At 44.8% G+C, this 14,178-nt stretch overlaps 1 protein-coding gene and 1 long non-coding RNA gene across 4 annotated transcripts in view; one reads left to right on the forward strand and one right to left on the reverse strand.

Moving 5' to 3' along the window:
• Positions 1-753: 753 nt before the first annotated feature.
• On the reverse strand, positions 754-4,674 carry LOC147652653 (uncharacterized). The gene is made up of 2 exons (XR_015288142.1): positions 4,199-4,674; positions 754-3,357 (listed from the first exon to the last, which is right to left on the reverse strand). It is a non-coding gene; the product is annotated as an uncharacterized LOC147652653 (long non-coding RNA).
• IFT43 (intraflagellar transport 43) overlaps positions 4,654-14,178 on the forward strand; it is a 42,936-nt gene continuing 33,411 nt past the window's right edge. The window contains exons 1-3 of one of the 3 annotated variants that reach the window (XM_086893453.1): positions 4,654-4,774; positions 5,122-5,211; positions 10,767-10,796. In XM_086893453.1, the coding sequence (XP_086749579.1) occupies positions 4,721-4,774; positions 5,122-5,211; positions 10,767-10,796 (174 nt within the window). In that variant the 5' untranslated portion in view covers positions 4,654-4,720. Of the gene's footprint in view, positions 4,775-5,121; positions 5,212-9,891; positions 9,958-10,766; positions 10,797-14,178 lie in introns of those variants that run through there. The other 2 variants (XM_086893454.1, XM_086893455.1) reach the window with 2 other exon arrangements.

Below are 14,178 nucleotides of genomic sequence, written 5' to 3' on the forward strand. Positions count from 1 at the left end.
CTGTGGGCAAGGTGGGGTGTGGGCAGAACTCTCTGTGGAAGCAAGTCCTGGGTCTTCATGGTCTGTGAGAGGTGAGGCCCCGGGGGCACGTGGCTCCTTGGAGTGGTGGTGTCCAGCAACAGCAGGCAATAGTGCAGCTGGAGGCATCTGGAAACACCGGGCACAGCTGCAGGGAGCCTTCCTTTACCTGTATGTTCAGGGGCCTCGGGCTGGGACAGCACTGCAAGCTCGGAGGACAGCGGCTCACCCAAGACACGGAGGGTGGAACAGGTTGACAGGAAATCCATGGGGCAGCTGAGGGTGCTGGATGCCCTGTGAGCCCTTTTGTGCAGCTCTGAGGAGACATAAGGCTGTTTGCTCACTGTCTGCTTGTGCTTTGCTTGGGGAAGAGGAATTAAGAGTTCTTTGATGGAGCAAAGATGTAACAAGATCTAGTGGCTCCAAGATAATGTCAGGCAAATTTTGATTTGAAGTAAGATGCAAATTCTGACTGTTGACGTTAAGTATCCACGGAACATTATTGTGTAGATTGGGATGCATGTTGGGATCTAGAGCTCCCCAGGCACTTCTGAAATGAATTTTGGATGCTTTTCCACACTGGGACCTCCTCTACCCTGCTGCCAGGTTGGATGTCACACTAAATGCATTCAAACTGATTGCTTTGGACTCCAGTAATCCATTTGCTACAGTGCCGCATGGTGAGTTATTAGTTAAGATGGAGATAAGTACAGAAATTATAAGAACTTACGAGAGTTTCCCAGAGACTGGTCCTGGGCCCAGGTTTTATTAATGATCTTGGCACACCAAAATGGATGTGCTAATGAAATTGGCTGCTTATCCAAAACTGGAGGCATTGTTGATACAGGGGAGTACTGGGATATCCTATAGAAGAGGGTAGGCAATTTTGAAGGCTAATACAGGAGAAATGAGGTGAAATACAAGAGTACAAAATGCAAGGTTATGTTGCTAATGGCTGAGATGAGGCTTTTCTGTTACAAGCTGAGAGTGGGAGCTTAATGCTCAGAAGCAGTAGTGGAGAAGGATGTAGGTGTTCTGCTGGTTCCAGTATTGGGCCACTCACTTTCTGCTCCAGGTGTTGCGAAAAGAAGTGGGGAAGCCCCGTGGTCTGACATGCACTGGAAGTGATGACGGTGGCTGTGAGCAGCAGTCATTAACAGGTTGCACATCTTGTACATGCTGGATGCCAGCTAGGCTGAGGGAGAGCCTGACAGGACTACTGAACGTGTGTGTATCATAGGAAGTATTTCACTTCACTTGGCAACTCTGGCTGGGGTTTGACAGTCTGAGCTGGGGCAGATGTAACACGAACAGCATCTGTTCTCATGGAGATCAAGACAGTCAAATGTGTGGGCCTTTGCTTCCTGTCAAAGCCCCTTGCACCTTCCAGAGGGAGGAACATCTTGTTTGAAGCTTTGCTAAATTGTTAGGGAATTCTGTTTTGGAGCTTACAGAAATAAAAATATTTGCAGTTGTTTACCTCCTCCAAAACTCCTTAGAGATGGGGTAGATACTTGGGAAGTGCATGGAGGAAAAAAACCAGCAGAAAAATTAAACTGAGATGCTTAGAGCTGCCAGCATGCTGCTAATGTGGAGCAGGCTACAGCAGCAGTCTTTGCTGAGTGCTTTGCCTCCCACTGGAAGCTTAATGTTTTAATGAATTGGCCCAGATCAAAATTGGGAGTCTGGCTGGCCACCTGATGTGAAGATTGGGTGAGGAAGAAAGTGCAGTGCTGGAATTGCCCTGCATCCCATAAATCCTACTTGTTGCTACTGGAATTACCCTGCATCACATAAATCCTACTGCTGTCAAAGAGCTGCTTAGAAAACCTTTGGCCACTCTGAATAAGGTGGTCATTGTCCTACCATGTGGGCTTTGCACCATAGCTGTAGCTTTAACTACATGTGTGTGCCCTTGCTTTAAAGGGGGTCTAGGACCAAAAGCATATGGGAGGGCTCAAGTGTGATTGTTTTCCCAGACTTTCTCATGGAAAAGGAGGACCAGACACAAGCTCTATTCATGTGTCTGCCAGTCAAGGAGAAATCAACAGTAAACAGCACTAGTGGGGGACTGTTAGTCCTATTCTGTGTGATCAGGTTTGTGTTGAAACCAAATGGAGACAGTCCATGCTTAGATGTGAGAACTTGTCTGTGAAAGGAATGCTTGCATAGTTCTTACTTGCTGTTCAGCTGAGAGGGAGTGGCAGCAGTGTGATTTACAGTGAGGGCAAAACTGAACAAGTAAGGAGACTGAGAGCTGAGAATACACCTGAAACTTTACACTGGGAAAGAGAAACCTTGGCACCACAGACCTGAACTGGACAGAAAGCAAGCACTGGAAACAGCCTTGGACAACCACAGCAGGACCAGGCATTTGTCCTGGTACATGGCTCCTTCTTGGTTGGTTGAGTGGGGCCAGTCTAGGCCAGGGTTAAATGCTGCCTGTGGTGTCACCAGTAGGACAAAGGAGAATTAAACTGTTCTGAAAATGTGACCCCAGCACTCAAGGCAAACAAAATCCACCTTAGCCACAACATTAAATGATGGATGAAAACTGTTTTCCTCCCGTTGCCCTCCTCAAGCACGCTGAATTGGCAGTGGTAGGTGACAAACCCCCATTCCAATAAGTGGAGTCCAGAGGGACTCAAGGTAGGACAGGTTTTAGGTTTCATTCTTTCTGCACATCTGTTCTCTCTCATTGAAAAACTCTGAAGTCAGGAGTCAAACTTCTGAGGCAAGGTTCAGTTCCCTAAGTCCTTACATGTTTTCTTTCCTGCACATGGACTTCGCTCTCCCTCAGCTGGCCTGAGACTTCTCTCCTGGGGTAGGCAGCAAGCAGCACAGAGTGTCTTGGGGGGAGATAGGAAGTACAGGTGTACTGCCTGGGATGAGGACCCAGGGGAATTGTGAGGAGAAGTTTGGAGGACAGTACCAAACAAGTGAATGCACCTCTCATGCTGCTTCATGACCTGTCTGTCCAGGATGGCACCCTGTATGGCTCTACCCTGGCTCTGGGAGGGTACCTGTTTGGGAGCACATCTGGAAATGTACTCCTACCCAAGATTCCTGCCCCAGGGATGCCTTCCTGTTTTAGCAGACATTGCTATCATGCTCCTCTTAGGATGCTCTTTTTCTGATCAAGAAGGTCAGTTGTAAGTGTGTTCTAACCCCAGAGCTACAGTCCCCTCTGTCTCCTGGCATCTGTGTAGCTGTGTTGTTGCAGCAGCTGTTTGGAGGAGTTGGGGAGAACTGGGAAATGCAGGGCTGTATTCCCATGGCCCTGGTGGCAAAGCATGGGGCTAGGTGCAAACTGCCTCTCTATCTTATGAGTGCTTGAATCTGTAATTAAAAGAGAAGAACAAAAAAGAACAAAAAAAGAATTAAAAGAAGTATATGGAAGACCATAATTTCATAAAGCCCAGTGAGCCTGGCTTCAAAAAAGGAAAATCATGTCTCACTTACTGAATTCCTTGAACATGTCAAGGTTTGTAAAGGGAGATAATATCTTTTATTAGGCCAATTGATATAGCTGGAAAAAACACACAAGCTTTCAGGCACAGAAACCCTTCTTGTATGTTTTTTTCCAGCTATATCAGTTGGTCTAATAAAAAGTTATTACCTCTGCCCACAAATCTTATTTCACTTAATCCTTAGATCATCACAGCACAACTAATTGAACATGCCAGTAGGAATGGAAAAAAAGGAGAATTATTTGATACAATTTATTTAGATGACTTAAAGTTCCTCAGCCAAACCATGAGCTTCTGCAAAAGCTAAGCAGGTATGGAGTGAAATCTGGTGCCTTTAGTAAAAGGTATTCCTGGGAGGCTTAAAAGTTTAGACTTACAGAGTCAATTTTCATCATGGCAAAGTGTTAGCAGTGTAGTTTGTGGTGTGATACAGTTCTCTATTGCAGCAGCCAAAGAAATTATTTAGGGTAATGAGGATGGGTGAAAATTGTGAAGAATGTGAGACAGCAGAAAAAAAAAAAATATAGGCAAAGGAACAAAGTACTGGAAAACTGAATGTTAAACATGTGGAGCTAAACCCAGCTCTATTTACAATTAATCTGTACATCTGTCCAGCCAAGAAACAGACTGGGGTCGTTTTATACAGCTCAGTGGAAATCTCTGTACAACTCACGGTTGAGAAGCACGTGTGTAATGATCGTTGTTCTTACATTTGATCCTTGGCACTGCCTCCACCGTGGGCTCTGGGGACCGGCTGCCCCATCTGGAAAGCTGCATTAGAGAGCCAGGGAGAATTGTGAAGAGCATCACAAGCCATCAGGAGACTTTGGCAAAAGCCTCTATCGGAAGACAGATCTGTTAGGCTGGGATTATCTGCCTGAGCGGGAACGTAAAAAGTGTCTTCGGCAAAAAGCTGGAGAAGGCAGAGCGTCAGACTGTTCCTGGCCTGCGACACCATTCCCGCAAGTGGAATTAGAAAGGGCTAACGGAGCACCCGCAGGAGCTGTCGCAGCACTGGTGACCCCCTTAGGCCAAGGTTTTAAGGCTACTGCGGGGGTGGATGTTTCTGTGGCAGCCAGGCGCCGGCCGCTCGGCACGGCGGCCCAGCCCGCGGGGGCGGCGCGGGGCTGCGGGCCGAGCCCGGCGGGGCCGAGCCCGGCGGGGCCGAGCCCGCGGTTGCCGGGGCGGCGGGGCGGGCTGTCCGCCGGAAGCACCGGCGGCCGCGGCGGCGGATGGAGGCTGATCCGGAGCGAGCGGAGGCGCCGCGGAGGGGCGGCGTCGCCGGGGTGAGCGGGCCCGGGGCCGGGGCGGGCCCAGCCTCTCCGAGCGGGGGGCTGCAGGGCCTTGGACCGCGGCTCGGTCGCGGCCCGGAGCGGGCGCGGGGTGGGCGGCCCGGCTGCCGTGGGGCGGAAGGGCCGAGCCGAGCCGAGCGGCCGCCGGTGGGGCCGAGCAGCGCGGCTGGGGCGGGCCGGGAGGCGGCTGCGGGGCTCACACCTGCGGCGAGTGATGCGCGTCGCCGTGAGGGCACCGCGCCTCGCTGGGGCCGTGCCTTGTCTTCTGCTCCCTACAATGGAACGGCTTTTGTCAGTAACTGTGTGTCTTCTGCTCCTTCGTGTTTTCCCCTACCCTACAGGTACTAAAGATGGGCCGTCGAGCCCGCCAAGACATCTTTGCTGATGAAAATCTCAGCAAGAAGAATTCCCCATCTGCTTCTCTTGGAGAGGTGGGTGTCCTGTCAGGAGGACTTGTCTGTTATCCTGCTGTTGTCTCCAGTGGATAATTATTAATTTCTTCTGAGATTCCTTCCTGCATGGTGTGCTTTGCCCTTTGAATTTTATCCTTAGATTTGGGACTTGTGACTGCCCTGTCCCTTTCTGAGTATTGCCCTTTGTATAATAGTTTCCACACAGGGTCCTATCTAGGGCTATGGTTTCTCACATGTCAGGTATGGAGAGTAGTATCATACAGGACTCCCTCTTGTGCATGCATATCTTCCTGATATTTGAATTTCTAGAATTAAAATATGAGCAGGCACATCATTTTGTGACCAGTTTTGCCACCATCTGTGGTAGTAAGGCAGATAAACAGATGCCTGCCTTTTGTGCTTTGCTTTGCTAGAGCCAGCGTACATTTGACAAGTTTGTGTAGTGATGCTCTTTTTCATTTTCTCTGTGCACAGCTACAAAGGTCATGCTAGAAGCCAGCTTTGTAGCATCTGAGACTTTTCCTTGTGGCTAATAATGTGCAAACTCAGCTCCCACTTGTCTTTGGAGGAAAACTTTGGTTCAGAGGCTGTTCTATCAGTACATCTTCAAATGGTAGAAGGGGTCAGGAGCCCCTCTTTCTCAGGAGAGTGAAGCAACATCCTCAAGTATCCAGAAATAGATCTGAATTGTTTCAATTAATGTTTTTGCTTAGTGTTGCAGAATGCTTAAATTTTTCCTGGAAGCTTGCAGTTGGATGTTAGCATGGCTTTTCCACAGGCATCTCTGGCTAGAAGGAACAGCTCTCAAGAAATGACATACTAGTTTTGCTCCCTGACACATACCAGATGGACAAAAGTGTCATCCGACTTCCACTTCGATGGCAATGATATTTGTTTAAATGAGGTGATGCTTACCTTTTTGCAGTGCCAGTCAATGGCCTCCAGCATAACATATTCTTGACTTCTTTAAACTGGAAGCCCATTCTGCCCTGCTGGCCACCCTGGCACCAATTCTGCTTCAAGCTACTCTGCTCAGAGTTCTGGGATCTTTTGTCTGTCCCTGATTCCCTGTGCAGTGACAAAGCTTTCCTATTACACTGAGTAGTTGTGTCCCAGACATCTGTGCCAAAATGGTTGTGGGGGGATTTTTCCTTTGAGACTCTGTGATGCTGTTGAAAATAGCACTGTTACAGCTCAGCTTACAATAACACCTCATAAAGCAGGCTTTTTTTTCTGGAGAAAGTATGCTCTTTTCTTTTGGTAGGCATAATGGAGAATCATCTTCCACCTAGGGATTCTCCCCTTGGATATGCTGTAGGCATTCAGGATGCATTCTGTGAGGGAATGTACAGAAGATGCAATTTAAGAAATAGAAGTAATCACCAACCTCATAGGTAAAGAAAGTCATAAAGAAACCAGCTGGTGGTTAAAGGGGGTGTAATCATTAGCTGGCCTCCCCATTAGGGTAGCTCACTGTCAAATTTTTCTCTTGCTGGAACTGGCCATCCTAGTTCATAGGCTGATTCCTGGGTTTTAAAGAGACCAAGGCATTATGTAGGGGTACAGCTGATGGACTGTAGCTTACTGGAGTTGGCTTGTGCTTACTGCTCACATCATGACCATTTCAATAGCTGGGAAGAGATCATAGGGGCTCCAGGCCTTGGGCAACCCTGAAGAAGACTAAAAAATATTTACTGTGTTCCATTTGAAATCAGTGAGCTTTCCAGCAGCAGAAGGGTGAGGACTTCCATGCTTTAAAACATTCAAATATATTAGTACCGGATCTTAACCACCAGGAAGAATTGTTTCTGTCAATAGTCTCCCTTCAGACAAGTCTTTGTTTCAAAATGTTTGTGTAAATAATCTCCAGCCTTTTCCTTTGCTCCAAAATTGAAGGCTTTTTATACATGGCCATATTTGTTATCAAAGTGAGTATTTAACAGAACTAATATTGTTTTTTCTTTCACCTTAGACTGGCAATCAACTTTTACTTTTATGGAAGCTTGGCCTTAGCTTCCTATTAATTGTTGGGGTCAGTGTTAAAATGGATGTCTCATTCAGCCATCTAGTCATCTTGAAACCTTCATAAGAAATCTTCCCAAAAGAAATGCAAGATGAAAAAAACAGTCCTTTTTTACCCTGGAACTGGCAGTAGTGGAGTAGGCCCCATGTAATTAATTTCAACATAGAAAGTTTTATTCATATTGTTGATTTTGAAGACAAAGGGGTTTGTGTTAAACCTTTGCCATATTCACACCCTCATATGCAGTTTCACATTCAGGTTAGTGATTTTGCCTTCAGAGGTTCCTCCAAGTTTTAAAACTGTTTAACGTTGACTGTTTTTTTATTTTATTTTATTTTTTAATTCTATGCCAATCCACCCAGTTTCCACCCATCTCAAATTTCTGGTATGAACGTACCATTTATGCTATTGTTTGTGTCTTTTCATGACACTGAGAAGCATCCAGGAAGTGTTTTCCAGTCAGAGCAGCTTGCTTGAAGAAAGCAAAAAGTACCTGTCTATCCATGTTTCAACATCTGGGCTTATTACAAGGAAATTCACTTGGGGGATGAACAATTATTGTAATTAAAAAGATCTTTGTTTTGAAGTCAATAGGCAAATCATCTGACTTGGAGCATAGATCTTATCAGTCTACTGCTGATCTCTGCTTGGCCTGGGCTCTCTTTTCCAAGAGACTCCAAGCTGTGTGCTGCTCTGTACAACAAATGTGTTGTTAAAACCCCCTTCCCCAGGGCATAGTTGCAATGTCTTGTGCCTTGCAGCCTAATATACTTCCCCCAAGCTCTTTGAAAACGCGATGATATCTTAGTATTTTTTCAGTACCTGTTGTGTGTATCTCCCACAAGAATATTCTTAACTTCAGCAGCAAATCTGTAATTCCTTTCTACTTCATAATTCTCATTCTGTGTGGAAGTACCTGCATTATCTTCAAATGTAGACCTCCTCAAGGGGCTCATGAAAGGTCACAAAGCTCCCACTCTGCCCATGTGACATGCAGAGCATTCCTGCCTTTTTAAAAGTACAAGTACTAACAAACAACACTGCAGCTATGTGTTATTTCACCAGGCAAGATGGAACATGATTATTTGCTGTCATTGCTGCAGTTGGCACTCTCCTGCAGCAAAGGCTGTTCATGTTCCTGGCCTTCAAAACTCCTTGGCAATTCAGCAGGCACTTCTTGGGCACCCAGGGGAATATGCTGTAAGTGGGAATTCCTAGAGATAAATCTGCTTGCTGCATGCCAGGACTCCACATTTCAAACATTCATTTTCAGAGGGGTAATGTATCTCTTTTTCCACTGAGAGGCCTTTCCCATCCCCTGGCTTGATGTGGTACATTTACTCATCTTGATGCTATCAAGTTTCTGACAGAATGGGAGAAACTCAAGGTAGTTATGTTATTTATATAATGGGAGGGACAGATCATATAATGAGATCTGTTGAAGATCTTTGCTATCCCATCCTAACAGGATTTTGGGACACTTTTATAGAATAAAAGTCAAACCTTTTTCCTAGCTCTAGCATCACTGCACCCAACAGCCTGAATGCTGGCGTGGTGACGTCCATCAGAAGAAGCTGCTTGGCCAGGTTTGGAGCTCTTGATGAGATTGATTTGGAAAGCTGAGTGGAAAAGCTTTTTCAAAAAATGTATCAGCAGATTTTTCCTTTCCTGTTTTTTCTCTCAGCAAGAGTGAACTATTTGCTATTCTGTAAGAAATCTGTATGCAAAAATACTTTAATGTTATCCTAATTCCATGGTCTGTTTTCTCTTTATCCTACAGTAACACGATTCCCTTGGGACCTTATTCATGAGTTCCCTGATTTCTGCCTGTTACAGTCTCAGTCTGATTTTGCCAACATGTCTCTGGCATCTTAGATCCTTTGAGTGGAGACTGCTTTACTAGGCAATGGTCAGCCTAAAGGTTTGATGAAGGTTTTCCCCATTTTAAGAATATTTCCACATAGGTAGGCCAAAATGACTTTATATCAGGGTTTGCCCAAAAATCAAGTTCCCTGTTGGTTCCCTCTGCCACATTTCACCACAGCCCGGGGAAAGGCTCTGTGCTTTCACTTCTGAAAGTGTGTTCTTCTCTTGTTGTCCTAGCTGGTATTTGTAAGCGTGCTTATGTAGCTGTGGTCCTTGGGTGGTAGTTAAAAAGCATTTATTGCTGTAAGAAACACCTTATTCAGCATAGATCCAGGTAGGCAGACAAAGACTTGGGCCACCTCTGCTGCATGTTGGAAGGATGTTCCCACAGGTGAATTTTGCAAAGCAGCTATCTGGACTTCCACCACCCAGTTTACAAGCACTAATGCTTTTTCAACTTGTGTTGCCCAGCTGGATTTTCTTCCATTCTAATGCAAGTCTTGTACCACTTGGGCTCTGTACATCCAGAGAAGCTTAGGTCAGGTTGGACCCCACAGAAGCCTTTCTGCTTTTGGCTGTGGGAACAAGCAGGCCCCTGACTGACAGATACCTGCTTCCAACAGATTTTTACCAGTTGGGAAAATCTGATTTAATTTGTGCTGCTCATTGGCAACAACATTTTTGTACCCCAGCTGCCCTAACCTGCAGGTAGCCCCCTCTGCTCTTGTCATTGTAAGATCATAAGACCAGATGACACTGAAGACACAAAATGAACTCAGATACCAAACTACTACCATCAGAGATATATGCAATTTATGAATCACATGGCTTCCATATTCCACAGGAGAGATGATTTAATCCAGAGGAAAAGTCAGGTGGGTTAGTGGAGTGTTTCCAGCCATCCTATGCATGCTTCTGGTGTAGGGTTTAAGTCAATCTAGGATACTCTAGATTCTCCTCCTGAGTGGTTCGGAACACTGATTGCATTTGGTATCTTAACAGCATTGATTGTTGCAATTGCTGGTGCTGACAGTTTACTCATCTAAAAGGTTCTCAACCAGTTTGCAACTTTCACAGAGAATAACAGGCTGATTTTGAGTTACTTACCTATCCCACAACCAAGCTTCTCCCTTACAGTTAATTGCTAAAGATCATCTGCTGAGGCTAACTCTGATGTCAGCTATGCCTATCTTACACTAACTGCTACAGCTTGTGCTCTCAGGGAGAATCTGAGGTTGCCTCAAGAAACAGTAGCTTCTCAAAAAAGGGCTGTAGCCTGCTACAATCTATAACCCCTACTATGACTGGTCCAGCATCAATTCTGGTCTTTGGCATGGCTGCAGTGACTCTCCATATGAGTCTTTCTAGGATCCCACATGCCTGAATAATTTGAGTTTTATTATGCTATGGGGAAAATGAACTAAGTCTGTTCTCTTCTTGCTAACATTTAGTTGATTTTCTTTGTTGTTTGTTTTTTTCTTTAAGTATCACAGTTGGCATCTGCATAAATGACTGGATATAAAATGTTACAATGGTGGGATCAGCTTTGTGCTTTGTTCAAGTGAATAAGGTTGCAAAGCATGTGCTGCAGGACAGCCGTAACTGTCAATCTTCAAGCTTGTGCAGGTTTCCATAGTGCCTCCTTTTAACTTCTTTCTCTCTTTTTCCCTTCTGACCCTTCTAGGATGAAGACTCTCAGGAAAAGGTTGACCATGTAAGACTAGCGGCTTTCTAGATAGACGCTGGCTCCTCTGAAGGGGACTAGTAGGATTAACCTATTATGTGTCTGGAGACTACCTTTAGAGGGTACTCTAGTACTGGAGAATAATAAAAAGTTTTCTTTGGATGCAGTGCCTTTCCTGCATCCTCTGTTTCTGTTGTTGACAGATTTTTAATTATCTTTGGAACAGCTGCTCTTATCAGCTGCTGCATCTTGTTTTGAGGTCACAGATGTATATGTGGCCACTGAAAAATGCTCTATGTTCATTTAAAAGTCAGGACAGCAATTAGCTAATAGAGTACAAAACCTGACTGAACCTAGATTGCTGTCTAGTATGGTTACTTTGCTCTTGTAACAGGAAAACTTGTCTTCAGGGATGATGAAGTCCTGCTGGTGCCCCAGAGGAGAAGACCAGACAGTAGTAACAAGGACATGTGCCTTTGTATTTTCTATGAGTCTTTTCTTTTTATTGCACCAGCACTGAATGCTAGAATCTGTAGTTAATAATGTCATAGTGCTTCTTACCAGGCTCCTATGACACAGAGAAGGAATACACATATCCTTTCTTGTCCTGCACCATAGCTAAAATATGCCTGAGCATTAATTTAGCATTAGAAGCCAGGATGATGCCATTTAAAACAACCTCAGAAGTTCTGCCGTTTCTGTTGAAGTCATTGGACTAATTGCATTGCACTCTTCCTAACCATGGAATTGATGTTGCCCAATTTTTTCTGCCTAGAATTGCTCTCTGTTAGATAATTAAAACACCCTCTCCTGTGCTCTTAATTCCTTCTGCTGAAGGACCACTCCAGTACTGGTAGCACAGTAGATTCATCTGTGAAATTTAAAGCCCAGAAAAGAAACTCGTATCACCCATCTCATTAATTCTGGCCTCAGAAGGATATGCTCATCAAAGGGAGTCAAGACTGCTCAGATTAGCTCAGTTTTCTCTTGGTAGTACAAAAGATGATATTGTAAAAAAGATCCACTGGGTTTATTTGGCAGTGATGGATGGTTCAGGACTATGCCCAGAGCACTTTTCCATTTATCAGGAAAAGAGACCTCCCACTGATGGGTATAGTTTTGGGGACTGGTTGCCTAATAGAAATTTTTACTGATAATTGATCTAATCTTCCCCACCCCCTGCCTCTCTGGAACCAGTCCTTACAGTCATTTCACTGGAACTAATTCCACCTTCATACAGTGCCCTAAATCATTGATTCCCAAGGTCTGCTGTTGAGTGCTGACTGGTCACATGCCATAGGCACCTTCTTGCTTCTGGCTGCTAAATTTCATTAAAATAACTTTACTGATGTGACTCTTCCACATGAGCAATTGTTGCTTCAGGGATGTTATGCAATGGTGCCTGGCAAGGAGATTTTATTTAGTATGAGGGGATCCCTGCTTTGAAAACCTTCTTGTTTGGGTAATTCCTGTTTTCTTTATTCAGGCTTATGCTCTTAAGCATGACAGTCACACTTTATAGTATTTTCCATTTGTAGAAGTCTGTAAATGGTTAACTGAGTGTTCAGAAATCTGACTGATCAGTAAGCTGCTTCTAACTTATAGTACTGTATGCTTACAAACTTCTGTTAACTGTATCATCAGTCTCTTCCAAATCAACTGTTAGTGGAACTTTATGTTATAAAGTGTGATTTGAGTCTTGTTGCAGTATATCCCTCCCTTAGTCATTGGCTGGCCAATCTGAAATACTTGGCTTCTTGAGTCATTTGTCCGAAGTTGGCCCCTTCATCCCCTGATGCCTCATATCACCCTTCTCTGAACTCCCTTTGGGCTTTGCTGAGTGTTACAGTCTGAACTCTTCCTGGATTTGGTCCCTTTCCTCTTGCTGTGTTGAAGATAACTTTGTAGCTGCTTGAATACTGAAACAGCCCCATGTTGGTTGTTGATGTGAACTTACCTGCTGAAGTCCTGCCCTGCAGCCATCTGCCTGCTCTGAAACTTGTTTTGCATCTTTTGGCAAACCACTCATCTTACATCTGAATTTTTGCCAGCTGAATAACTCATTTGGCTGTACCTTCCAAGACTGCCTGGGATATTTAGCCAGAGGCTGTAAGGCTAATCAATGGTATAATAAAGGGTGTATCCTAATATTTCAGTTAATTTGCAGAGGCAGAATAAGCAGTATGAATGTGGTTGTGAGCCAAGATTTTACTGGCTTCTTATCGTGGCTTTGCCGTAGATTTGCTCTGGGGCCCTGGAGAAGTCCCTCCACTAGTTTTCTTTAGTCCCTGTCTGAAAGGAAAGCTAGAACTTTATGCAGCGGCACTGTGAGTATTCTCTAAATAGACCCACAGGGGGATTGAGATGCTGTATCCTCATAACAAAATCCATATCCTGCACTGGGTGCCTGCATAGTGGGTAGATAATCTCAGGATGGAGGTGGATCTGTTGGGATGGTAAAGAGTGGCTGGGAATGGCAGTGTGTCTGAAACCCTGTCCTGTGGAGTTGTGGCCCCATTCTGTGGGCCTTGGGGGTGCATGTCCTTGCACTACCAGTGAGAGACCCTGATCCCCATCCTGTGTTTTCTAGCCTTCAGAAGTAGAGTAGGGTTTTTCCTTGCCTTCAGGGACCTCCAGGTCCTGAATAAACAGATGTTCATTTCGGTGTTGGAACCTCATGCTTTAGATGTAGAGATTAAAGTGGCCATCTCCTTTCTAAGCTGAAAACACTGATTTTATGTCTTCTTCCTTCTCTGATAAAAATGTAGTAATGTTTGCCACCTCCATTGGCAAACCTCCATATGTCATTATATATACTATAATATTATATATAATGACAGGCCTATGAGCTGTTCTGAGTCTGAGAAGGCTCTCAGTCCTTTCTCCTGAAGCTGTTCTGCTTTGCAAATGGAACCAAAAGAATTTTGGTACCATAGGGAAAGACTTTCTAACTGAGGGCAGTAACATTTGAGTGGGAAGACATCAGTCCCAATGAGTCCAGCTGGGACCTCATCCTCTAGTTGTGCTTTGGTTGACATGCCATTGGTAGTTTTAAGGTCATTCAGGACTAAAAACAGGGACAGCATCTGATTCTGACCATTATACAGGTGGATGCTGGCCTCTGTGGCTCTATGTCACTCAGTGTTTGAGTGACAACATGCTTTAAGGCAACAACTGGAAAGAGGATTTTAAGATCTGACCTTTCCAGAGGGGGCATCAAAGACCTTTTGTAGTTCTACTTGCCAGTGTTTCTAAAACATTTGGGTGGAAAAATGAGCTGTTTCTTTTTAGGCTAAGTCAACATGTCAGGAACAATTGTTTTCATTGAGTGTTTGTTGGAAGAACAACTATAAAAAAATGGAAGTACCTGAAATATAAAGCTAGTTGTGTTTCTTACATTGCTAGGTCACCC

This window comes from Cyanistes caeruleus, chromosome 6 (assembly GCF_971803275.1).
Source record: "Cyanistes caeruleus chromosome 6, bCyaCae1.hap1.1, whole genome shotgun sequence".
Lineage (NCBI taxonomy): Eukaryota > Metazoa > Chordata > Aves > Passeriformes > Paridae > Cyanistes > Cyanistes caeruleus.